Raw genomic sequence first — 27,289 nt, forward strand, 5'->3', positions numbered from 1 at the left:
CAAATTGTAGACATTAGAAGGAAATTAAAATTAAACCTAATTAAAAAGAAATACAAATCTAAAATATCTGGTCAAAAAAGGACAAAAAAAAAAAAAAAAAAAACAAATTTTTTATCACTATTTGTGAATTAATTTTTTTATATAATTTTTTTTTTCAAAAATTTATATATATAATATACATGTAGAGATGTGAGTGGGTGATAACCGGTGAGAAATGGTACCGTTTTGGAAAATGAAAGACTTGCCAAAGCCATATATGAAAAGAAATTTAAGAATCTTAAATTTTGAGATTCAAATTAGAGTCAATTGTAAAAGTTATTTTTTACCCAACTCGGTATTTTGAGTTTGAGAGCCAATTAAGAGAGCATCGGAGTTGCTCTTAGGACCAAGGATTTAAATAAAAGGACCAAAGCCCAACAAACGTAGCAAAAGATTCGCTGTTCGCCAAGCGAGCCAAAGTAGGGTTTCCAATGCGTCCTAAAGCAGTGGCGACCAGAGAAGATGACTACAAGTTCCTTCAGCTCGTAGACGCCTTGGCTTCCCTCAATCAGAAAGTCAACCTAATCGGAGTAGTCGTTGAGACCACTTCTCCAAAGAAGTCCAAGGGCACTGGTAACCCCTATACTACTAATAACAACATGTTTTTACTCTTCTCCTATCCTATGTCTATTTGAGACACTGCATAAGTGAGCCTTTAGAGAGAGAAACTGATTCTTTCTCCTGTTTAAGTTTGCTTGGAATGCTTTTTGCTCTCTTTTTCCTGTTTGTCTTTTTTTTAACAGTAACAAATCTCTTGGAAGATGTAATGACCGACATTTACAGAAAATGGCATTCTGGGTAATGTAGTACGGTCTAGAGAAATGATGCATACGGCCTTTGTGTAGTTTTTTGGGATGTGTTCCCCTTTTGAACCCTCTTTTTTGGGATGCATAATGACAGAATCGTAGTAAGTGATTAGCTTTCTTATCTTATTTTTTCTTAATTTTCAAGAATTGTTACCCTGCTTTTTGGCCAAAAATTCCGTCATCTGGATGTGTTGAATATTTTGGGATTTTGGTTTGTGGTCTAAGTTGTTATGTAGTTTGATCGAAAACCTAGACATATATTGGGAACAGCCTTAGCACATTGAAAATGGACTGGAAGATTTTGTAGCATGATCAAAATAGGAACTGACAGAACTTTTCTCTTCAAGCCTATCTTATTCCGATTCATGTATCCTTTGCATGAATCTTATTTTCTTCCTAAAACTTCTTCTCCACCACGCATCCCACAACTGAATGCTTCCAGAATTCAATTTCCTCTCAAGCATCATTAGGGATAACAATGACATCAGAATCCTTGCTTTCTTCCATATGAGTAAGGTTTTTGAATGGACTTTTTGTTGATTTTGAGAATAAAGTAAATAAACTTCTCGATGAGACATTTTGAGGAGAGAGAATCTGAGATGGAGAAGCTCCATTGACTCGTAGGAGGAGGGTATGCCATCTTCCATGGTTGAAGAAGTGTTGTCTACCTTGGGAAACCCTAGTAGTTAAAACCCCATCAACCACCTCTCTCAAACTCTCCTGATCACCCCCACCTCTTTGAACCTGCATTTCTTCTTAGGGAATTTGGCTCTAGGGGCTAAATTGTGGTCATTGTTTCGGGCTATATTTTTTTTTTCACCATCTTATGCTTTTTCATTAAAATACTATTAAATCAACAAAGGGTACAAATGACAATTACACCATCATTTAATAAACGTTTTATCACTAATGCTGATAGGTGGTGTTAGTGTAATTTTGGCCAAAAGTTTCATTTTTGTATTATTATGCTTAATCTTAGAATATATTTATGTAATTTACCTATATGTTCAAATTCTACATTATTATAGCTTTATATTGTTGCACAAATTCTGATAAAATTTTAATTTAGTTAATCGTATGCATATTGAAATTCCACTTTATGTTGCATATCTTGAGCTGATGGTACATTGATTTAATTGAATTCGTTTGTGAATTGAAAAAATAAATGTATATTGATTTAGCTAATCCAATTCGAAAAATTCTTTTATTTATATCTTGATTAGTTTTTTTGCATGGTTATGTTTTATTCCTCCAATTATAATTAATATGCATTTTTATCACACAAACAACATACTCAATCATGTTCATGCCTTACATTGTGCCTTGTGAAGTGTGCTTAGGTTTCAGGATACCTTGTCGCCTTTTAGTGAGCTTGAGTCTTTAACAACCATGCTCAGGTTGGTTGGATTAAGTTTAGTTGTTTGGATTAGTCTGTTTAGATTTAGGTTGGTTTGATTAGACTCGGGTTACGCTCAAGTTTGTCTTAGGCTAGTAATTTTTATACTTCCAGTCTATCATTAATCGTAATATATGTATGTTTGGAGGTTTGGGTTTACCCCCTGGTTGCTTGCCCGAACCCAATCTGAGGTTGAAAATTTTCAATCCCAGCTCAACCCATTGAAAAAGAAGCTAAATGTTCTAGCAATGGGAGGGTCTATCTTTAAATGTTCTAGAAATGCGAGGGTCTATCTTTTCTTGTGAGTCTGTCTGAAGAATCCCAAAGGCCTTGGATTTGCAAATCCACCTTCCCTAGAAGTTCTTCAGAAGGTTCCATATTGGAAATAATTATGCTTTTGTGGTACTAATGGAGTGGTTTTTAGTCAAATGAACCCACCTTCCATGATTTTGGTTTCTGTGATTTTCTAAATTTTGAGTAAGTTTATTTGTTATATTGACACTGAACAATATTTCCGCTGGCAATGATGACAAAAAGGCCGGACTTACGGCTGCTTCCATATGGTTGGTAGTAGATTGAAGAAAGTTTCAGCAAGGTACTTTCTGAGCCAGTTGGAATTATATTTGGACATTAATTTCCTGTGGTTTACTACAATTATTTATTTATTGATTTTTTTTTGGTTAATATTCATAGAAGGAGCTATAGAATCATTTTCTTATTACTCTCTCTATGTCTCTCTACTCAATTAAAGAAGGTGGGTACTGTTAATTGACCAAGAAATTTGAAGAAAATTAAAGAAGGTGGGTATTGTTAATTTACCACGAAATTTGAAGGAAACTTACTTTTGCACAGGTTTTTACCTTTGAAAAAATCATCTGTATTCACTAGCAGGAAAATCAGGATTTGATAAATTTGTATACCAATAAATTGCAATAAAGTGGGCATATTAAGAAGCTAAAGCACTCTACAATTAATTGGGTTATGTAATCTATGAATCAGCTTTTGTTGTCTGATGTGGGGAGCCACTTAGTTGTTTGTATTTTATAAACATGATGGTGTGTTCTTGGTGAATTCTATTTTTGTTGACTCAATCAGAGGTTGAAAAGTTCAATCCCAGTCCCACCTGTTGAAAAGAAGCTAAATATTCTATAATTGTGAGTGTCAATATTTTCTCATGAGTTTGTCTGAAGAATCCCAAAGGTCTTGGATGTGCAAATCTACCTTCCCTAGAAATTCTTAAGAAGGTACCGTATTGGAAATAATTGTGCCATGTGGTACTACTGGAGCAGTTTTTAGTGAGATCAACCTAAATTCCACGGTTTTGGTTTCTAGTGATTATCTAAATTTTGAGCAAGTTTGTATGGTATATTGACACTGAGCAATATTTCTGCTGGCAATGATGACAAAATGGCCGGACTTAAGTATTTTGGCCTTTGCCATTGATCCACAAACTTTCTTGATTTAATGATATACCTATTGAACACATACTCAAGTTGTTATCATTAAATTTACCCATTTATCCTTGGGATGAAACCTTGGGGGAGAGAATCTGAGATGGAGAAGCTCCAGTGACTCATAGGAAGGGGGTATGCTGTCTTCCATGGTTGAAGAAGTGTTGTCTACCTTGGGAAACCCTAGTAGTTAAAACCCCATCAACCACCTCTCTCAAACTCTCTTGATCAACCCTACCTCTTTGATCCTGCATTTCTTAGGGAATTTGGCTCTAGGGGCAAAATTGTGGTTTTGTTTTGGGGTAATATGTTTTTTTCATCATCTTATGCTTTTTCTTTAAAATACTATTAAATCAACGAATGGTACAAATGACAATCACAGCATCATTTAACAACCATTTTATTTGGGTGTTAGGGTAATTTCAGCCAAAAGTTTCATTCATGTATAATTATGCTTAACCTCAGGGGATGTTTATGTAATTTACCTATACATTCAAAATCTACATGATTATAGCTTTATATTGTTGCACAAATTCTGATAAAATTTTGATTTAGTTAATCATATGCATATTGAAAGGATTTATACTCAATGATGTACATTTATACTTGTCTTCTTGGTAAGTCAAAAATTCCACTTTCAAAAAGAATTTTGTTTAGTTATGTCGCAAATATGGTACATCGATTTAATGGAATTCATTTGAAAGTTGATAAGATATATGTATATTGATTTAGCTAATCCAATTCGAAAAATTCTTTTATTTTGATATTGACTAGTTTTTTTTTTTTTTTGCTTTAGCTAATCCAATTCGAAAAAATTCTTTTATTTTGATCTTGACTTGTTTTTTTTGCATAGTTATGTTTTATTCCTTCACTTATACTTGCTATGCATTTTTCACACACGCAACTGACTCCATCATGTCCACGCCTTACCTTGTGCTTAGGTTTCAAGATACCTTGTTGCCTTACCTTGTGCTTAGGTTTCAGGATACCTTGTTGCCTTAGTGTGCTTGAGCCTTTAACAACCATGCTCAGGTTTGTTGGATTAAGTTTAGTTCTCTGGATTAGTGTGTTTAGATTTAGGTTGGTTTGATTAGACTCAAGTTACGCTCAAGTTGGGCTTAGGCTAGTAATTTTTCAAAAATATACTACTGGCCTATCATTTATCGTAATAGATGTTTTCTGGGTTTGGGTTACCCTCTGGTTGCCCACCCAAAACCCAATCTGCGGTTGAAAATTTTTAATCCCAGTTCAACCCATTGAAAAAGAAACTAAATAGTCTTGAAATGCGAGTGTCAATCTTTTCAAACGAGTCTGTCTGAAGAATCCCAATGGCCTTGGATGCGCGTGCAACCCACCTTCCCTGGAGTTCTTAAGAAGGTTCCATATTGGAAATAATTATGCTTGTGGTACTAATGGAGCTGTTTTTAGTTAAATTAACCCACCTTCCATGATTTTCTAAATTTTGTGTTTGTATGGTATATTGACACAGAACAATATTTCCGCTGGCAATGATGACAAAAAGGCCGGACTTACGGCTGCTTCCATGTGGTTGGTAGTAGATTGAAGAAAGTTTCAGCAAGGTTTTTCTGAGCCAATTGGAGTTTATATATCGACATACAAATTTCCTTTGGTTTACTACATTTATTTATTTATTATTATTATTTTTTAAGTCATAGAAGGAGCTATAGAATCAGGTTTTACCTTTGAAAAAAATCATCTATATTCTCTAGCAAGAAATTTAGGATTTATATATATTAATATATTGCATTAAAGTGTGCATTTTAAGTAACTGAAGCACTCTAAAATTAATTGGGTTATGTGATTTATGAATCAGCTTTTGTTGTCTGATGTAGAGAGCCACTTATTTGTTTGTATTTTATAAACATGAAGGTGTGTTCTTGATGAATTTTAGGTTTGTAGACCCAATCAGAGGTTTAAAATGTCAATCCCAGCCCTAGCCGTTGAAAAGTGCTAATTATTCTATAATTGGCGAGTGTCAAATCTTTTCTCATGAGTTTGTCTGAAGAATCCCAAAGGTATTGGAAGTGCAAATCTACCTTCCCTAGAAATTCTTAGTAAGGTACTGTATTGGAAAAAGTTGTGCCATACGGTACTACTGGAGCAGTTTTTAGTGAGATCAACCCACATTCCACGGTTTTGGTATCTAGTGATTATCTAAATTTTGAGCAAGTTTGTATGGTATATTGACACCGATGGCAATGATGACAAAAAGGCCGGACTTACTCCCCTTTTGAACGCTTTCTAATACAATCTTGTCAAAAAAAAAAAAAAAAAAAAAAAAAAAAGGCCGGACTTATGGCTGCTTCCATGTGGTTGGTAGTAGATTGAAGAAAGTTTCGGTAAGGCACTTGTCTGAGCCAGTTGGAGTTATATTTGGACATATATATATATATCCTTTGTGGTTTATTACAATTATTTATTTGTTTTTTTTTTTTTTGGTAACAGTCATACAAGGAGCTATAGAATCATTATCTTATTACTCTCTCTATCTACTCAATTAAGCAAGGTGTTTATCGAATTGACAATGAATTTGAAGGAAAAAATACTTTTTATTATAAAAAATGTGACAGGTTTTAGCCTTAAAAAAAAATCATGTGTATTCTCTTACAAAAAAATTTAGGATTTAATATATTAATATATAGCACTAAGTGTGAGCCTTAAGCACTGATGCACTCTACAATTTAACTGGGTTATTTAATTTACGAATCAGCCTTTTAATGTCTAATGCGGAGAGCATATTATTTATTTGTATTTTATAAACAGGAAGGTGTATTCATTTAGGAAAAAAAAAAGAAAAAAAGAGGAAGGTGTGTTCTTGATGAATTCTAGTTCTGTTGGTATGTGCATTCTACATTATAGTGTCTAGTGGAGTATGGAATGTGCTGTGCATGTAAAAAGTTTGGAGCATAACAAGATGCTTACCATACATTACAATTTGCTTCATGTATGTTAAGCCCTTTTCTTTCAATTAATAGTAAATGATGTCTCAAGCATCTCTATTTACATGCTTCTACTGACCCTCAATTGTTAAATTCAGCTACATTAATTTATTCCACTTCAGTCCAAATATCAAATTTTGATGATTGCTATGCAGATTGTTTTTGTAGACTAAGAATAGTTGATGAATCAAATTCAAGTCCTGGGATTTTTGTCAATGTATTTGCCGAGAATATGGAAAAGCTCCCTCATGTAGAGTCGGCTGGAGATATAGTACTGTTTTCTCGCGTTGTGGTACTCCCTTCTTGCAAATTCTTCTGAAGTTTTATATATTTGTCTCCCTAATGCTTTTCTAAGCCAATATTTACTTTGATTAATATTCTATTTCTTGCAATCTGTCAATAATTTTTTTTTTATTATTCAGATTCTCTCATCTTCGTACTGAGTTTATTGTACTAGTGAAGATTTCATGTATCATTACTTACTTTTCTAATAAATATAAAAGGGTTATTTGGTCAGATAATATTAAAAAAGTGGCTGCAGTGTCTTGTATTTTGTTCTTGAAAACCGTAACAAGTTCATCCTTCCATCTAAAATTGTTTTTTAAATGATTAATGTTTTTTTTTTTTTCTTTCCCTTCTTCTTCTTCTTCTTTCCCCAATATGAATGACATCATAAGACCATTTGCTTTCATGAGATCATCATATTTAGATTTGTATATTTCAGAGTATCATAGTATTCAATAACAGCCTATTACAAATTTTATAAAAATTCGTATTGATAGAATGTTGTGTCATGGTAACTGCAATGGCCATTCCAATTACACTAAACATTGGAATACCTCCCAATTGATCCGTTATAGGATCCCAAGTTCAACAACCTGGGGATGTCAATTGAGAGAAAATTCATGTGGCCGACCACATTCATATGGGATTACTACATTCATATGGGATTAAGGCATATACGATGATGATTATGATGATGATGATGAAATTCAACAACCTTTTAATGAATTTTTTTCTGGTCTTTTCTTGAAGTCACTTATCAAGTCAATCTCCCCTCCCTACCTCTTCTTCTTTTCTTCTTTTTTGTTCTTTACATGCAATGCCTTTTAGATATTTTAATGTGTTTATTGATAGTTTCCATTGTGGTATGTTTCTATGCAGATAAACACTTATAGTGGGGAAGTATATGCTCTTTTTAACAGAAGGTTCTCTTCATTTGCTCTATTTGAAGGGATGCATAGTACAAACCTTGTTCCTTATCAAGTTTCTTCAAATTTTTGCCCTAGAGAACACGACAAGAAATTTATAATGGGCTTAAGAAAGTGGTTGGTGGTCGATTACCCCTTAGAGATAGGTATCATCAGAAATCTTCGATTCTAACTTGCAATCGGTTCTTTCCGTTTACTATATGAAAATTTTCACTTTAGACTTGTGGATTGGAAAGTCTTTGGTATGTGTATAAAAATAATGATTGATCCTATTTATGTATCTATATTGATTGGTCAAACTTACTCATATATATGCACCCAAATATCTTGAGCATCACGATAAAGATCAATTTAGAGTTTTTATAATCACTTTTCGTTTTACTATTATATATATATTTTCCTGGGATTTTTTTACTATTATATTTTTTCCTTCTTATTATTTTTTTATTTTTATCCACTTGTGGTGAAAATTGACTGGTATGTGAAGTTAGCACACTTGCAAATTCCGGCCCTTTAAAGCTACAACACTATAATTGGTAATTGTGTTATTTATTTATTATTATTTTTTCCTTTTAACTAGTAGGGTTAAATAAGCTACTAATTGATCTAAGGGTGATTAGAAATCTCTAGAAGGGAGCTTTGGGATAGACTTAGGGTTTGTAAGGATTTTTGATGGATTAAAGTGTTTTTTGTTCAATATAGTAAATTAATGTTGTCTTGCATGAACTTTAAGAGAAAAGAAGATAGGAAGATGAAAATGAGGAAATAATATACTAATCTAAGTAATTTATCGGCGCGCACACAATATTGTCATATATCTACACACATTGGATCACATAAGATATAGATGGTCAAGATGTAATTTAAAAAATGGTGTTGTATTGTCCAGTGATGAGGGACGTTTGGTTTATGTTTTTGGCGAATTTTGGCATGCATTAGGCATTTCCAGACTCGAAGTGGACATGATCAAGGCTTGGAGAGGGTGTATAGTAGGTAGCTGAGCCTGAGATGCTTGGAGGGTCACACCCCTTTGTTTATGGTGGGGCTTGTGGTGGGAGAAAAATAGGAGGTCCTTCGATGGGGACAGACCCCCTATTTGGTCTCTCTAATACTTCATTGAGTTCTTCAATTCTTTTGGGTTAATGGGTGGAATTGTAAATCTTTGGGGGATTTCGTGGATTTTGTTGCTAGTCTTAGATTATAGATGGTTTTGTTGGTCATTTTGTGTTTTTTTGTTGGGACTGCTTCCCTCTTTATCGCCTTTAATGAAACTGTACCTACACAAAAAAAAGGGCGAAGGTTAATTTTTGCTGGAACCTTATATTATAACCCCTTTTCCAAGACAACTCAAATTGAGTTGGAAGCTGGGAGAAAGAGAGAGAGAAGATTAGAGACATTTTGACCGCCTGAAACTTCAAGGATTCAATTTCATAAGTTGATGTTCTTATTCTAATTTTAAGGTTTTGTATTGTAAATATTGCCATCACATTGAATTGAAAGTTTCTTTGGGATCATGTGATTGATTAGTTATTATTGCAATATGAGATTTTTTTTTTTTGAACCATCTTTAGGCAAAAATGATATGATGTTGTTGGCCCGGGTCGTGTTTCGACCTGAGAGATGGGCTTTGTGTAACCCATTTTTGCTTGCGGGTCTTGGACCATGTTTAGTACTCTCTTGTAGTCTGGTATACAAGGGCGTTTATTGTTTGTAGTGGGATAATGACAGAACACTGAAAATCACAGGAGAGAGAGAGAGAGAGAGAGAGAGAGTGCTATTGTTTAGGGGCTAAAACTTGTAATCTCCTGATTTTTGGCTCTTCATTGTGAACGTAGGCTTTGCCGAACCACGTATATCTTTATGCTCTTAGTGTGTGGTGTGTTTACTTTTCTGTTGTGATTCTTGATTGCGTTCTTGGTTCACGGCGTTTGTCAGAACAAATGATATTTAAAAATAAGATCTAATCATTTGAGTTTATTAATATAATTCTCATATTTGGATTTTGTTACTCATAATGACGCATGATTAGAATCTAGGGCCCAAATGAAGAAAAGTAAAACGGCTCCTAAAAATAATTAGGGTAGAGAGAAAAGGGGACACAATATTGACAAAAATATCGTAAAAGGAGTCAAAATCTTGAAGCTTAGTGGTGCCTAATATCCAAGACATCCAAACGATAGATTACATATAGCTGGCTGCTGGCAAGAGTTGAGGTAGGGTTTTAGCAAGAGCAAAGAACAGAAGACCTTGGACTTATCAAAAAAAGAAAAGAAAAGAAAAAAAGAACAGAAGGCCTTGGAATGGAATAGTTGGATCTGGGAGGAAATTAAAGATTTGTATCGAATAGATATCCGTGGTGTGTCAATAATGATTTCATTGTCAATCAAAATTTTCACTAAGAATTCTTTTTCTCGTAGAGATTAGTTGAAGTCCCTAAATTTTATTGTTTCAAACTTGCATGACTTCAGAATGATTTTGGTGAAGAAATTAATTTTGCTTGCATTCTTGTGAAATTTCAATTTATTGAGTTGCTTTATTTGTTGTTTGCACTTTCATTCCTGATGGAAATTCATTTGGAGCTCATCTAGCAATTATCTTTAGCTTTTCATATAACATATTCATAACTGTGATAAACTACATGTGGGTATCAGACTGCTATGAAACTTTTAGAGATTTAATCTCCCATTCAAGGGCCTTTAGACTTGTTGATTTGCTAAAGCCCCCACAAACTCATCTTTATAACACGGAGTGTACAAAGTCATAAAATTCTTCATAATAAGAAGAAAATAATAGTTATAATAATTATTTTGTTAGTGAAGCTATTCACTAGTAGTGTGGTTTGAATTTGGTGTTCTACAGTTCTACTTATGACTTACGTATAATTTATTTATTGAAAATTACTAATTTGCTAACATTAGATATGTAGATTAGCAACTGAATTTTATTAAGTTATTAAGTTTTGCAGAGAGTTCACTAGAACTTTAAGGCAATTAAAATTTGTTAACCATGAAAATCAATGAAGCAGCAGAGATTTCTTAACTTATACCTTTATATACAAAATGGTTGCTTGGTTTGAACTTCAAATACATATCTTAAGCATATTACATGGTGTTATTAAGGGAATTCCAAATTTCCCCCTTTTGCATTTTTGTAAAGACAGAAGTGTGTCAATGTGTCTCTTTGTGAACAATTGGCGAAGAGTGAAACTTATTGATTCAAGATCAAGAATCTGATGCTCCTTCAGTTTCTTCTTGTTTTCATTATTATATAAGTATCTAATTCAATCACCTTCAAGGGGCTTACAGTAAAAGATAGAAAATTATTCATCCAGGTAACCTAGAGGATCTGGTCTTTTTACCAGGTCTTAATAATTAATTTTTTACTAATTACGATATATAGGTTATGTGATAGGGAGCTTGGATAAATGTTATGTTTGATTGAAAACCATATATTGTCATTAAGTATCGGTAATTGTTAAAGGTTTATTTGCTATGTTTTCTCGAAATATGGAATACCTTTGTGCATATATATATATATATATATATATATACATGTTTGTAGATGCATTGTAGAGACACACACCTACACACCCGCACATGTCATAACCTTCTGGTAATTCGTTCAACCAATTTAAACTGGGAAACTCTGGTGGTAATTTTGTTTTCTGACATTGTATCTTAAAGTATGCTCTTGAAACAATTTTGCTCATTCTGTTATAGTTTCCAATTCTGGTTCATTTCTGTCCATGTTAGGGTCAAATGAATCCTTATCATTGAAAGAGATAAGGGAAGGAGAACGCCTTAATTTGATTTGCAAGGTAATGCAACCATGTTTGGTATTCTTTAATTCATTTGGGTGGTTATTTAACTCTAGCATAGAAGGTTTTTGAACTTTCTATTTGTCTTTATTAATGAAGTTTTAGAAATTGATTTAACTATCTTTTTTTTTTTTTTTTTAAATATTTATCATTGCTTATTTTGTCTTTTCTTTTGGCCATGCTAAGGTTATTCACATCTGTGAAGTTGCTAACGAACAGTGGATGGCCTTTGTTTGGGATGGAACTGACACTCCACCAGTTGCTATTCCATCAAAGTGAGTGCTTTCACATCAACTATAAGTTTGGTTTCTAAATACACACTGATATGAAACTTTCTCACTGGGACTAAAAATTGTACAACAGTGAGTAGCAATACAGCAAGCAAATAAGACAAGCAAAGTTCTCAGCTATATTTGGTATCGCTTTCTATGCATAGAAAATTGAGAGTTGGACTTTATTTGTTTTTCAAGTAGTACATGTGACAAGTTGGGGTATTTGTCGACGGGGATAAGGAGTTCTATTCTCTCTGCATGTTATCATAGTTGAAGGACTAGAACTACTATTACAATTACTCTTCTTCCTCTTCTTATGTATAATGACAGTATAATGCAGTGAACCCTAATCTCTCCATTATCTTCTTCTTCTCCTACTTTATACTCCTTCCTTTTCCCTCTTTTTCTTTGCTTTTCTTTAAAACTGGACCTAGCACGGCACATCTTTCTAGTCTTAAGATAGGGCATGGTGTAGGAACACCTCATGTTCCAGTCAGTTACTGATGTGATTCATACAGGCTGATGTCATTAGTTGTCATGATTTGATCAGACCAAGCGGGGTCATCTTCTTTTCGTTGGTTTACTCATGAAATTTGAGCCTAAGTTGAGATAATATAATTAGCCAGGTTGAAATATCTTTTATTAACTTCTTAATGAATACCTAGAATCATCTATGGAAATGCACATGTAAATGCAACATTTATAATGCATAAAGAAAAGACAAAGTTACTTGTACATTTTGCCGAACACATGGTGTGCAAGTAGGTATCTAATGAAAAGACAATTGTAAACTCAATATCAAATAGTCACAAAGTGAAGACAATGCAAACTAATCTTATTATCAGACACTTGGCATGCAATCTGTTTTGAGCAAATGGAAATTCAAACAAAAGATTAATTACTCCAAGCAACACTATCTACTCAATCCAAGCATACATCCCATACTCATACATTCAACCCAACCAAACAACTCAATCCAAACATACATCCAATTCTCTTTTTCTATGTAGATGAAAATTCAGCAAGTAAAAATGCAAGAGCAGAATTAACTTAGCAAATGTAAATAGAGGTAAGGGTAGAGAAAATGCAAACCAAAGACACCAAGTTTTTCATGGTGTAGCAGCCCCCGCTACCTACATCCATGCCTCAAGAACTTCTTGAGGATTCCACTATCTCACACTTTACCAGGTAGAGAAGAGAACTTTACAATGGTCCTTTTCCTAGGCTCAAGACCAACCTTCCCTTTTACGGGCGCAGTGAGAACCCATTTCTTTTTCGGTCTCACGAGCAAAATCCACTCACCTTCACGGGTGGAGAGCAAACCCAATCAAGCTCCTCGAGCTATCCTTGGCCCAATGTTATCAAAGGCCCAATGTGCACTAAGGCGCTAGAGGTCCTTTGGGCCCTAGGCACAAAGCGATGCATGTGCCTGACTGAAGCAAGGTGCATAATTGAAAAATTAAATTACTATTAAAGTATATTCATATTTCATATTAAAGCTGCAAATGTTGTCACAGGTGCACTGGACACACAACAGGCTCCAGTATTGCGTTTGTATGAGCCTAGAGCCTAGGCGCTCCTTTAACAACACTGTTCCTTGCTAAGCGAGCAGCACTTACCTAGACTTCCATTTCTGCTCTGTATCTCTTCAAAGATGGATATAAAGTCAGCACATACAATGATGTCCCTCCATGGACTGCTTTGACAAATACAAGCTCAAATCCTAGTGTTGTAGAAGAAGTATTCAAGAGAAAGCTCAACTCTAGGTTTGCAAGATGAACTACAATGAATGATATGCAATGTGAGGTTCTATGGTGGTTCCCATAAGAGATATTCTACCAAATAGATAGGAATTCTATGCTCCATGGCAGATTTTGCCAATCAATAGATTTTCTGATTTTTGCCCAGAGGGAGCTCTCTCTCGCTCTCTTGCACCCCTAAAATGTCCAAGACATTGGGCATATATAGGCCAATTCAAAACTAGCCGGTTTCGACTGTGGGAGACATAAGGGGTGTTTTGAAATTCATTTTTCTGTTCTCGGTTTCGGTCAGCCTGCATGTAAATGACAACTTCGAAAGGCCGTATGTCACTCATTTTAAATCCAAATCAGGCCAAATTTGTCTCTAAATTGAAGTCAGATTTCCAATCGAATTGGTCTCACTAAAAAATTCCAACGGTCCAACCACATAGAAAGTTATGGTCGTTCAAGTGCTCTCAGGTCCTGCATTCATGTGGGCTGATTTTTGCTTATTACTGAGATATCCATTTTACTAGCAACTATGACCGTATAGTATGGTTTAATTAAGTTCAAGACCCATTGGTAAAAGCCTAGGGACCATTAAAATGATATGCATGAGGTGCATTGGGTCCTAGTGTCAATCTAAGTAAAGGGTTGAGCTTTCAAATGAAGTTATTTCGAAAATAACTTTACATTAATTTCTAATACTCTTCCAATGGCCAATACTAACGTACCCAATTCTTGATCTTCAATCTTGAGCTTTCGGGCTGATCTTCTAACTTCTAAGGCCTGGATCCACTTTGACTTTGCCATTCATTATCTTTGATGCGTAAGCTTTGAGTGGTTTCTTGAATTTGAATCTTCATGCAAGTCCTTTGAAGTCCAAGGCCTTTGCTCTTGAATTTGATAGTTGACTTTAGGTTCCATGAGCTTGATCCATATTTGATTTTTGAACATTTAATTCCGTGGATCTACTTTGTACTTGAGTTTCATAGAATATCCTGAAAATCACAACACTAACGTAGACTATTAAATTCCCACAGTAATAGGTTGTAATCATCAAAATCACCAAGTTTCACCAACGGGCAAGTGGCCCAGTGGTACCAGGCCCCTACTTCTCAAAGGGAGGTCAGGGGTTCGAGCGTCAGTGGAGGCATGGGTGTGTGAGTACCAAGGAAAAAAAAAAAATCACTTAGTTTCACTTGGCTTGAGACCTTGGGGCCGACACAAGCCATTAGCATATAGTCTTTTGATTGGCTGTTTTGAGGAGGTGGTGATGTTTTTTCTTACTTTTTTGCTTTTAGTGGCTATGTAGCTCAAGAAGTCCTCAAATAAGGTTCAAGTCCTTCTGTTACCCGCAATCATTCGTAAATTACAGGTATCAGGTAAGCTCAGGATGAAAGCTTAATTCCTCAGTAGTTGAACCCAATACCTATTGGTCATGTCCAGAGGCCTTATCTTGCCTTCTGCTTTTATAGAATAAGAAAGAAATAAGTGCATTCATTAAAAGTTCTCAATATGCCAATTGAAGGAAAGATTAAGGGAAGTTGATTATGATTGTGCTGCCATGTGCAATAACTGATAAATGCACAAATATGAAGGGATGGTTCAGTTCTTGGTGAAGGTATCAAGAGGAGAAGAGCAAGGCTTAACAGTTCATAATTTAATGTCATTAGAAAAACATGATATCCAAAATTTTTAACAGAACATGGCTCTCACAGTTGGGCCGAGTGGAGTAAGTGATACCTATCATCGACTGTAGATGGCCACAGTTAAGTTTTTGTTGTGTTGCGCTAGTATTGAAGATTGTTGTGTCCATCGGTCCATTATCTGCATTCCTTGTATAAGTTGGGTTTGTTTTACAACTGTGGATGCCATCACTTGCAATTTGAATTAATTCCTACTGGGAGCAGTACAGCTTTATTGGTCCCTGCCGTGGGTTGCCTTTGCACCTGTTGACATTATAGTGCTTTGTATATGTTCCGCATTAAAGGATGGTATTGGTTGTGTTTATTTGGATTGATTGAAGGTTGGAGTGAAAACTTAATCTGGTTTCTTTGAGATATTTCATTCTTTGCTTACTTGGGTGCTTGGAATCTAGAGAAATTCTTTATGAATTTTGACCAAATAACTGAATCACCATGCTTTAGTTGCTAAGTGTCTCCAGTTGGTTTTCTTTCCCATTTAAAAATTTTATACTATCATAACTGTTAATTAAATGGAAGGAAAAAAATGGAAAGGTATCCTCAAATTGCAATAGATCAAAATTAGCAAAATGATGTATAATTTGGTGAGGAAGTTAATCTGGTGCTAGAGTAAACTGCTAGTGTGATTTAAGAGTCTAAAATATGATCCATTTCCATTTTGAACCTTAACATCTTCATGTTTCTTTCCTTATTTTATCCCTTCTCAGTAAGACAGTGGCACCCAAGGTGAAAAAAGAAGTATCAGGAGAAGGGAACAGAAGAAAATAAATTGAATTCAAGTCTTCGGAAGATTAGTTAAAAAAAGTATTTGTAAAACAAGGAAAAAGTTAATAACATGTATTCTATTAAGAGAATACATTCTTTAGAATGGTTTCTTAACAAGAAACCATGACATAATCTTGCTATGATAGATTAACACAAACAACGGAAAGAGATTAAGTTGGTACATGTGCATACCTTTTGGGAAAAAAAAAATTGTATAACTACCATATGATGTAGCTCCCCATGACTTAAGAAACCCTAATATCATTATTTCAACAAAATGAGACTTTTTCTTTTTCTGTTTTTCTTAAGAGAAAAAATATGGAGATGAATAACGTGTTATGGAAACATCATACAGATTCTTCATTGGGGAAAAAATAAAAAAACTGAAGTGTTGATGTTATTGGAGATTATGACATGTAGCAGCCTGCAGAGGGAAAGGCTTCCTATTTACATTGTGTATGCTAGACTGGTTTTCTATTTCAAAATCTGTGTGCATTAAACTTAATATTTCTCTCTCTCTCTCTCTCTCTCTATATATATATATATATATATATATATTAGCTTCTTTCTTTGTTCAATTTTATTCTATTCTGTTGGTTAATTAGAATTTAAATTAATCTGGTCCTTCCTGTATGGCTGTATGTATGCCTTAGAATAGTTTACTCTGTGGATCACTATCTATGCTCTGCCTGACTAAATAAAAACTACCTACCTTTTTCATCTGTCACAACTTGTAGGTTTCAAACATGTGTTTGGTGTACATAATGATCTGGATTTTTGCACCAACATTTCTGGCAGCTTTAATTCTTCTTCAATGTTTGAGAAGTTGGGTATGTCGTAGACTTCCTGCGGTGTATGCTTGTACTAAAATAACTTATTACTAAATTCCTGCCTTATAGTTTATTGAAGCCATCAAGACTGGACAAAGAATTTCTCAAGATTTTCCTTAAAAAAGATCAGATATATAGGCGCAGATTGGTTCTTTTGGAATATGTTTTAGCGAGAAAATTTCTCTTCATAACTGTTTCCATTTTGGCATTAAAAAATTTAATATTCTGCAAAAGACCTGTAATGCCGCTAATTGTAAATTGCAGGCTAGAAGATGAAATGGAAAACCCACTCCCTTTACTATTGGAACCGTTTCCTTTGTCCAGAGATATTTTATGTACATTTCCAGCTGTTGGAACCGTCTTAAGAGTAATTGTTAATCAAGGCAATGAGAAGCTTGGCCTTCACTTGCTAAAATCTGGTAGATGGGTAAAATTCATTAACATAATTTTTGAACATTGTTCTGGACTGTGGCGTGGTTTGCTGATGCCCTTCACTAAGCTCCGATACTGGCCCAATGATGACCATCTTGTATTGAAGTCCCAAAGGTCATTGGTACTTCCATTGAACACATGCTTAAATAGAAATGTGTTGTCTTTTCCATTTACTATATTTCTTACTGAAATTTGATTATTATTATTATTTTTTCATTTCATCCATGCAATTCAGCTTCTATAGTGAACGGATTCAATCAAAATGGGCAAGGATGCCATTTTGGAGTTTTCCTTGGTCTTCTCATATTGCAGGTTCTATATTATTTATTTGTTGATGCTGAAACTATTCTATTATTTGGGTTTCTAGTTTGTTGGTCCTATATTCTTGTAGGGCTGTAATGGTAATGATCTGTGTTGTGATGTCCATTCTTTCTACTCAGAGACTGATTACGAGGATGTGCCTTTTGTTACTTTAATGAATGTTCTCACTTATTCAGAGGTATTGTATATATTTCCTGTGAAATCCTTTCTTTTATTTTTCATTTTCTAAAATGTTTGCGGACGTGTATGTCTTTAATCATGAAAACAAGTTCCCCCACAAAAAATGTCCACCTTTCCATTTTTGGCTGTCGCAAAATAATTGTCCCAATTCAAAATCCAATGTAGTATTTTTATAATATTCCTAGTTTGCCCTCCTTGCCTTGAAGTTATAAAATCAATGACCTCATGTGGACCCACCATAGAAGGGTATATTTGGAAATTCATTCTCTCTACCACTACGATAAAAAAAAATTTAAAACTACACTTCTAAAAAGTTAGGTTTCCCAAAATAGACGTTTTTTGTGGGATGGAGGGAGTATTTGTTAAGGCTGCGTAATTGTTCTCTCTTCATTTATGTCCCTGGAAATGTATGCGTCCTTCACTTTATTCGGCCACAAGTCGCTGATTTTATTTCCATTTTCTACTGCTTAAATTCCATTACACGAACAATTTGTTCTGTACATCGAAAATAGTGACATGGAAAGAGTGTATAAGCAGAAAAACAAGGAAGGGAGGGCTGCAGAATATTAGGCGGCTGGATTGGAAGAGGGTGCAATTACACATCATTTGGTTGAACTTCGTTAAATTGTTCTTTGAATTGCAGAAGCAGCAATTCATTTGCTTCTTTGTTTCTTTATATTTTTCATTTTAACTAAGTAGTGCTTATATGATAAAATCTTTTTTTTTTTTTTTTGATAAGTAATAATAAATTAAAAAAGGCGTTCAATAGGGGAACGCGTCCCATAGACGTAAAGGAAACCGGGAACTAAGGCCCCAAAGAATCCAAAAAAGAAATTAAATCATCAGAAGAGGAACAGGATCTTCCGTTCACATAACTGAAGAGAGAATGAATAATACAAAGTTTTAATGTCGCTGTAGACGACTCATTTCCGTCAAACATTCTACTATTTCTCTCCCTCCAAATGCACCACCAAATACAATGCGGTGCAGATCTCCAATAATCATGAACACTTCTACCCACATGACAACCTCTCCAAGCATGAATCAGCTCCTTGGTAGAACGTGGCATTACCCAATACATGCCAAAAAGCCCAAGAATAAGATTCCAACAGTCGTGCACTACAGAACAATGCATTAGGAGATGATCAATTGACTCCCCATTCTGCTTACATATGCAACACCAATTAACAAAATAATTTCCCCTTTTCCTCAAATTATTGATCGTCAGAATTTTACCCCAAACGGCGGTCCATACAAAAAAAGCCACCCTAGTAGGGGCCATAGAACACCAAATAGCCTTCCATGGAAAATCAGAGGGTGCAAAATTAGACAAACATAAGAACAAAGACCTTACTTCAAAACGACCGTGAGAAGAGGGAATTCAAATCAAATTGTCATAAGCCCTGCCAATTCCTTCCTGCCGATACAATTGATCCAAGAAAATGCTCACATCATCTAACTTCCAATCTTGAAAAGAACGCCGAAAAAGAACATTCCACGTAATTCCACTATTATCAAGCTGATAACAGTTAGCTACGGTGGCATGTCTATCAATTGCAATACTGAATAATTTAGGGAAAGTACGACATAAAGGCTGATGTCCACACCAAAGATCTTCCCAAAAACGAACACGACTGCCATCACGAACTCTAAATCTAACATGAGTAGAAAAGGCATCCCATCCTTTCCGAATGGATTTCCAAGCCCCAACTCCTCCCGCAATAGAAACCGGACGTGTAGTCCATCCTCCAACATCATCCCCATACCTGTAGGAAACTAATCTACGCCAAGGGTGATGTGTTTCTTTCCCGTATCTCCACAACCACTTACCCAAAAGGGCTTGATTAAAAGGAATCAATCGTCTAATACCGAGACCTCCCAGTTTTATAGGCTTGCAGACTTGCTCCCATCGAACAAGGTGATACTTGAACTCTTCTCCCCTTCCTCCCCAAAGGAAATTCCGTTGAATTTGTTCAATTCTATTAGCAACGGAACATGGGATTTGGAACATAGAAAGAAAATAAGTGGGAAGGCTTGATAAAGTGCTCTTGATAATAGTAACTTTACCCCCTTTTGACAAATATTGCTTCTTCCAACCTGCCAACCTCTTTGCATACCTATCAATCACAGAATCCCAACTCCCTACTAATCTGGGAGAAACCCCTAGGGACAAACCCAACTAAGGAATAGGAAAGGAACTCACCCTACACCCAAGAACTGCGGCAATAGAAGAGATGTCCTGAACATTCCCAACCGGAACAAGCACACTCTTGGCCACGTTAACCTTAAGCCCTAAAACTGCCTGAAAGCAAGCCAGAATACATCTCAAATATCTAAGTTGAGACACTTTTGCATCACAAAAGACCAGAGTGTCATCTGCAAATACAAATGAGAAATCTCCACCTGATTTGCAATATCTCTTCCCACCCGAAATCCTTTGATGAGATCAAGATTCTGTGCCCGACGCATAAGTCTGCTTAAACCCTCCATAACAATATAATAAAATCTTAAAAACAGATATACTTAATACTTCTTACTGAGAAAGAAATTATTGTGGGTCATAGTTCTTGAAGATGGTTGTGGTGGTAATGGTGGTCACGTGCTATAGTGGTAGTGATGTAGGACAAATTATTAATTAGATTTTTATTTTATTTTATTTTATTTTTTATAGCTTTTTTAGAGGAAGTTTAATAACAGATAATTTCTTTATATTTTTAGTTTCCTTGTATTCTTAGGTTTCTTTATGTTCTAGTTTCCTTTACCGTATTAGGGTTTTTTTTCTGTATTATAAATATATATGTAAGCAAGAGTAAAATTTGAACCTTTTATGTTCTAGTTTCCTTTACAGTATTAGGGTTTTTTCCTTATTTAAAAATATACGTAAGCAAGAGTAAAATTCAAACCCTAATACTGTAAAGGAAACTAGAACATAAAGAAACCTAAATATATAAGGAAACTAAAAATATAAAGAAATTACCTATTACTAAACTTCCTCTAAAAAAAAACTATAGAAAGTAAAATAAAAATCTAATTAATAATCTGTCCTACATCAGGTAGTGGAGCAATGACTGCAATGACACGATGATAGAAAAACTTATAATTCACCTTCCCAAAAAAAACTTCGACTTCAAAATCCAATTAATCTTTATTTTAACTAAGGAAATTGGTCAATTGGACTACAAAAGACTTTGACTGAGCTTGAGCATTTTAAGGACCGATTAGAATATTACTACGGCTTAATTTTATTTTATTTTTGGCAGTGCGTCCATATTACTTTACAAACCTGTGTGCTCATTGTGTGAAATTAAACATTATGGATGATTTATAATTTTACATTGAATTAGATGTTTTATAGAAAAGAAGTATTCTTACAGCTTTGTTACATTGAGCTCACAATCATTACATTGATGCTGCATTTAGCATGGAAAACACCTTGAAATTGAAATAGGAGAAAAACTAGTTTGACGTTTGAACTAATATATGGTCTTCTCATTCACCATTATTGCTCTCTCAACCGAGTTTAATATGTGGACTTCAATTTTAATTTCAGTCGAAGAAAAATACATTGCTCCTCCTTCATCAGTCTTACAAATATATGTGCTCAGTTTGTTACATTAAAACACAATGGATGATTTATATTGACTCTGAAGTTTGATGAGAAAATGAATATTCTTATAGCTTTGTTACATTTGGCTAGATTCACAATTGTAACATTGATGCTGCTTTTAGTAGCATGGAATCTACTCCTTTGAATGGGAATTGGAGAAAAACTAGTTTAAAATTTGAACTAATATGGTCATTTTTTGTTACATTTGGCTAGATTCACAATTGTTACATTGATGCTGCGTTTAGTAGCCTGGAATCTACTCCTTGGAATGGGAATTGGACAAAAAGTAATTTAAATTTTGAACTAATATGGTTGTTTTCTTATTGCTTTGTTACATTTGGCTAGATTCACAATTGTTACATTGATGCTGTGTTTAGTTAGTAGCATTGAATCTACTCCAACTCCCAATTCCAAAACACATATTCCATGCTACCGAAGATAACATGAGAATTATTATTATGTTTTTGATGTAGAAGTTCATTAAAGAGCAGCAAACAAAGGGGGTTGATTCCTAGTACAAGGGGAATGCACAAGAGAATTGTAACATTTTTGCTTAAAGAAACTGCTAGAATATACTTTTTGCTGGGACTGAATGTGGCTTAATTTTTCTTCTAGCTAATAAATTTATACCTTACAGGTAACAGCTAAATTCAGGTGTGTGGTTCGAGTCATTGCAGCATTTCCATGGCAAGCTGAGGACTTCTGCTCTCCCCTTGGGACATATAGGATTAGGCTTACCCTAGAGGATCCAACTGCTAGAATCCATGCTTTTCTGTATGCTGAAGATGGGGTAAGGACTTCTGCCACATTGATTTTTATGCTTTGATCGTAATATCTTGATTATACATCTCCAAACGGCCCTGGAATAGAATTTCTGTATAATGCTAGTATCTATCTACATATCTGTCTCACACTTCCCATTTGACCATACTCTCTTTTACTTTTTATTTTCTAAACAAAGTAATATCTTAAATTTTTTAATATTTTTGTGTAGTTTGCTTCTTCCTGCTTATGCTATTTAATGTGTTAGAATATTATGTTAAAACCCACTGGATGATTTTTGAAATTGTTTTCCTTGAGTGCTTTTTGCGCCACCAATGTTGTAAATGTCATAAAAAGCTTTCACAAAGTCTCATTTTCATTTGACAATTATAGTCGAACGAGTCTTTGAATAAATTCTCCATAGAGCCCGGCAGTGGAAATATTCCTTAAATCAGATAACATTCTGCAGCATGATACTAATACTTCAGATGAGTCGAGCAAGGATTCATTTACTTAAACAATATTTGGTGAATGAGCATGACTCCATGACTCTGAAAGCTCTTCTAGCAAATTGTGCAGAAGAATTCATTCTTTGCTTTGATATTGGACTGTTGTTTATTGCTATTGTATCTGAACTTCAATAGAATATAGTTAATTGTTGTGATCATGTCGTCTTCGCACATGATAGGAGAAATTTTTTGGTGGCTATCCTTCCGTTGATGAAATGACAAGGAAGCGAAACATATTGCTTGGACTTACTGAGAGCAATGGGGACGAACAAATTAAGGATAATTTCAGAAATCCACCATGGGTGGAGTGTTGCATAAAATCATATTATCTTGATAAAAGTGATGTCTGGGGAAGTCGCAACTTTCGAATCTTTGCCACAAAGTTGAAGTAGAGAAGTTCAACAGTTTTAGCTATGTACAGCCACCAAGGTGGTGAAGTAGGGTTCAACAGTTTCAGATATATGTATAGTTTCAGCTGTGTGTTCAATATGATTTGGTCGTTTCTTTTGTGTTACCTTCGACACCTGTAATTGTGGCCTTTTTGATAAATTCTATATATTTTGTGTGGTGCCTATAGGCTATGTATATGTGTGTGTTTGTGTGTGCCTCGTTAAGGAAAGTTCTATCTACTCTTAGAATTATCACAATAACTAGAATGCTCCAAATTTGGAATAACATCCATTAGTATATTGAATAAAAATTTTCCAATCATCATGGTATGTTCTAAGATCTAAAGCCGTCTTTAAGATTTTGAATATATATATATATATATATATATATATATATATATATATATATATATATATATTTGCTTACACCAAAAACCAAACACTCACAATGGAATCTTCGTTTGTTCCAAAGATGGCTGCCTCTTCCATCCCCTCACTCTTCCGCTGCCAGCCAGTTCTGTTCGTACGTTGCGGAATGTATCTAGGAAAGTTTTTGGTTTTGTAAAATAGATCTGTTACCAACTTTATTTTAATTTAAATGCAAGTTCAAGGTATTGGAACATTCACAAATTACTGCAGTTATTCGAATTTTAAAAAAAAAAAAAAAAAATTAAATATGTAAAATAGTATTTAAAGTGAGACAAAATATTTTTATTTTAAATTATACATTTTTAAATTTATTTTTCAAAAATGGTTTTAAGAATTTGCAAGCCAAACAAATTTAAAATTTTTGAAAAAAAATAAACAAAATTTAATTTAACTTAATTTAATTTAAATTATTATTATTATTATTTTTTTATTTTTTTTTTTCACTTTTAGAAAAATGAATCCAAAAGATCTGGAAGTTTCTATTCAGAAAGTCATGTTTGTGTGGCAAGAAAGTCGTACATAAACCCATTCTGGATGGTTCGGGTGCTGTAAACCGTGACTGATATCCAGCCAAGAGAGGGGAGAGAGAGTGAGTGAAATCAGATTTTTCATTCTAAGATCCCCTATTTATAGAAAAATTCAAAAAGTGTCCCGAACGGGCTCCGCCGGGTTCGGAAAAGTGTAATTCGAGCAGACGCGCTCAAACGGCAAAACTCCGTGAATGAAAAAGAATCGAAATGAGAAAATATGAACAACGGAAGAAACGAAGTCAAAAACTGAGTCCCGAGCAGAGAGATATGTCCAGAATAAGTTCGGCGGCAACCGGGGCCAAAAACCCTGAAACTGGAGAAAAATAAGTAGAAGGAAATTCTAAAAGCACACGACTCGACGAAAAGTGAAAATGAATCCCGTACGAGGATCCAGGCTAAAAATAAAGCATTTAGTAATAACTTTCATTAATTGCATAATGGCCCTCCAAAAAGTGAAAACATGCCAATACGAAAGTTTTTTTTGGGATATCAATATTGAAGTATACATGTCCAAAAAACCATTTTTCAAAAGCTAGCAAAGGATAAGAAACCATCCAAATTGATGTGTGAACAATTACAAAAGGACAAATTTCTTAATGGACAGAACCAGCAAGCCATCAGAAGTATTTATATCCCCGTATTTCAAAGGACAATGCTTAGCTACTCATGAGTGAGTAATTTTACCCTACTCACTCTTTATGTGTTTCAATAACAAAATAATACATTAGCTTTAATAGTAAAATCAGCAAAATAATAAAAAAAAAGAAAAAGAAAGTTAGATCGACCCTTTTTAATTGGGTAACTCTTTTCTCTCTCCTTTTTTATTGATTCCCAACCCACGCCCCCCTCTATCCACGGTTCTTCTTCTTCACCCTTTCTCTTTTTTTTTTCTCTTTTTCATCCCTTCTCAAACCCACGCCTTCCTCTCTCTCCACTCTTCTTCTTCTTCTTCTTCTCCTCACCTCTATGGGACATCGTCAATCAATGAACGAACATGTCTAATTTGTGTTTGGGTTATTATTATTATTTTTTTCCTCTCGTGCTCCATTGAACATCATCACTCAACAGGCAAACAAAAATTGTGGGTTCAACTAGGTCTTGTAGTGGAGGTATGATTTAATTCTTTGCTTTGCACATTTATGGTTTAATTTTTAGAAAGGGACTTTCAATCATTATTCAATAAAACTAACTTGATGCTTATAGAGTAGCCTTTTAATTAGAACACACATCAAAGATGACAAGGGGCTGGGAATTTAATTTCATAACTGACACCTCCATCCGGACTCTCATAAAACCAAGACAAAAGAAATAAAAGGAATATATATATATATATATATTGACACACACACACACACACACACACACACACAAATGGGTTTAACTAGGTTTTATTCTTGAGTTTGAAAGCAATTTCATAGAAGAAACAATCATAGATATATGGTTGTGTCATAAAAGAGTTGTTGAGGGGTCGGCTAAGGTCTAGCAACAAGAACGAGCTGGTTACTTATTTACATGTTCTAAGGTTTTTTTGTAGTGCAGTGAAAAAGTAGTTACCCAATTAAAACGGGTTGATTCGACTTTCTTCTTCTTTTTTTTTTTTAATTATTATTTTGCTAATTTTGTTATTAAAGCTAATGTGTTATTCTGTTATTGGAACACATAAGAGGTGAGTTGGTTGGCTAAGCATTGTCCTATTCCAAATTCAAAATATGGGAAAAAATTCTCAAATTGAGAAAGACTAGTGGATTTTATTCAAGTGAACAATTAGAGAAATACAAGTGTGGATGCTCCAAATTTCTTAGTCAAATTAACTAAAGGAGTTTGATTCATGTGAAAATATGGAAAAATATAAGCCTGAGTATTGCATACATCCAAATTAATTTCTTAATGATGATGATGAAATGAGCTCGAGTTCATTGTAGATATTGCATGGACCCGGCATTGGATAAGCTATTTGTGGTCATGTTTGAACAAAGGTTCAACCCTATAATTGTAAAAATCCAAATCTTTTAATGCACAAAGCAACGACACATGGAAAGCATTTGTATCCCCACTTAAGAAATAATTAAAAATATAATGATGACAACTAAATGCAAGTTCACTTGAATTGATCTTATCGAGGATACAACCACCACCACCTTGGTTGTTATAGTACCAATGGTATCTCTAAAATTGTTAAAATATATAAAAATTGACGAGAAAAATTAAATAAGAAATAACAATATACGTGCTTCAATTTATCAGGAAAAATATTAATGAGTGCTAAAAAGTGCGTATTTAAATCCCGTAAGTTTGAGTATTCTAGAACCTTTACCTATCTTATTTTTCTTATTTAAACTAATTTCATATTATTGCCCTTTTCAGGCGCTTATCCCCAAAATAAGTCAATTCAGCCAAATTAGAGCATAAAAGAAGCAATCTCAAGCTAAATGGAAGAAAAGAGCAAAGTGGTGGAAAACAGCAAGTTTCGATCGATCAGACCAATCTTCGATCGATCTCACAGTGATCGATCCAGCCTTACCAAGATGGATCAAACCTTTTGTCCTTATCCTCAAGAATTTCCATCTTCGATCGATACAACTTTCTTTTCGAACGATCGAACTTCTTTGATTTTATCCCCATCTACCACTTTTGTCTTTTTCCCAAAATATCCTAAAAATATCTCAGACTTGTCTTATTCCAAAAAGGACCTCGCCAAGGTTTGATCGATTTGGCCATTCTTTGATCGATCTGTCCATACTTCGATCGATCTCATTAGAATTCGATCGATCGAACTTCCTCAAGTTCGAAATAAAACAGAGTCCAGCTCATTAAAAGATGGCTCGTGGTGCAATCATTGAAGGGGCCTAGTGCACGAAACTTGACCATTGGGTGTGACATTGGAGCTACCTATATAAGGATTTTGAGCCTTTTTACAAGGAGGATCATCATACAACAACACAATAGAGGAGAGAGCCTAAAGATTAGAGAGATACACACACCATTTAGGAGTTCTTCCATTCATCTAGGGTTTCCATCAAGGAAAAGAAGATCAATCCTACCATGGAGATGGCCTTGAGGGTTGGATGATTACATCAATGAGTGGCTAAACATCTTTTTGGGGCTAGAGTTAGCCCTAAGCATGCCTTCTAGATCTTG

General features: G+C 34.5%; 1 protein-coding gene and 3 non-coding genes across 7 annotated transcripts; all 4 read left to right on the plus strand.

Moving 5' to 3' along the window:
• Positions 1 to 409: 409 nt before the first annotated feature.
• LOC132282387 (protection of telomeres protein 1b-like) lies at positions 410 to 23,388 on the plus strand. 4 transcript variants are annotated; one of them, XM_059784050.1, is made up of 10 exons: positions 411 to 612; positions 6,808 to 6,944; positions 7,817 to 8,009; positions 11,616 to 11,680; positions 11,867 to 11,955; positions 17,257 to 17,538; positions 17,660 to 17,736; positions 17,865 to 17,923; positions 22,170 to 22,322; positions 22,983 to 23,388. In XM_059784050.1, the coding sequence occupies exons 1-10, from the start codon at positions 471 to 473 to the stop codon at positions 23,193 to 23,195; spliced, it is 1,410 nt and encodes a 469-aa protein (XP_059640033.1). In that variant the 5' UTR covers positions 411 to 470; the 3' UTR covers positions 23,196 to 23,388. The 4 variants fall into 4 exon arrangements, with proteins under 4 accessions (XP_059640034.1, XP_059640033.1, XP_059640036.1 ...); XM_059784052.1 differs by lacking the exon at positions 411 to 612 and adding an exon at positions 4,893 to 5,272; XM_059784051.1 differs by lacking the exon at positions 17,865 to 17,923 and having other exon boundaries at positions 410 to 612; positions 22,210 to 22,322.
• On the plus strand, positions 2,760 to 2,852 carry LOC132287601 (small nucleolar RNA snoR113). The gene has a single exon (XR_009473096.1). It is a non-coding gene; the product is annotated as a small nucleolar RNA snoR113 (small nucleolar RNA).
• LOC132287600 (small nucleolar RNA snoR113) lies at positions 5,196 to 5,287 on the plus strand. Its single transcript, XR_009473095.1, has one exon. It is a non-coding gene; the product is annotated as a small nucleolar RNA snoR113 (small nucleolar RNA).
• LOC132287602 (small nucleolar RNA snoR113) lies at positions 5,992 to 6,069 on the plus strand. Its single transcript, XR_009473097.1, has one exon. It is a non-coding gene; the product is annotated as a small nucleolar RNA snoR113 (small nucleolar RNA).
• Positions 23,389 to 27,289: the final 3,901 nt, after the last annotated feature.

This window comes from Cornus florida, unplaced genomic scaffold (assembly GCF_030987335.1).
Source record: "Cornus florida cultivar Cherokee Brave unplaced genomic scaffold, ASM3098733v1 CherokeeBrave_3.0.0_Hap2_Chr11, whole genome shotgun sequence".
NCBI classification, from domain to species: Eukaryota; Viridiplantae; Streptophyta; class Magnoliopsida; order Cornales; family Cornaceae; genus Cornus; species Cornus florida.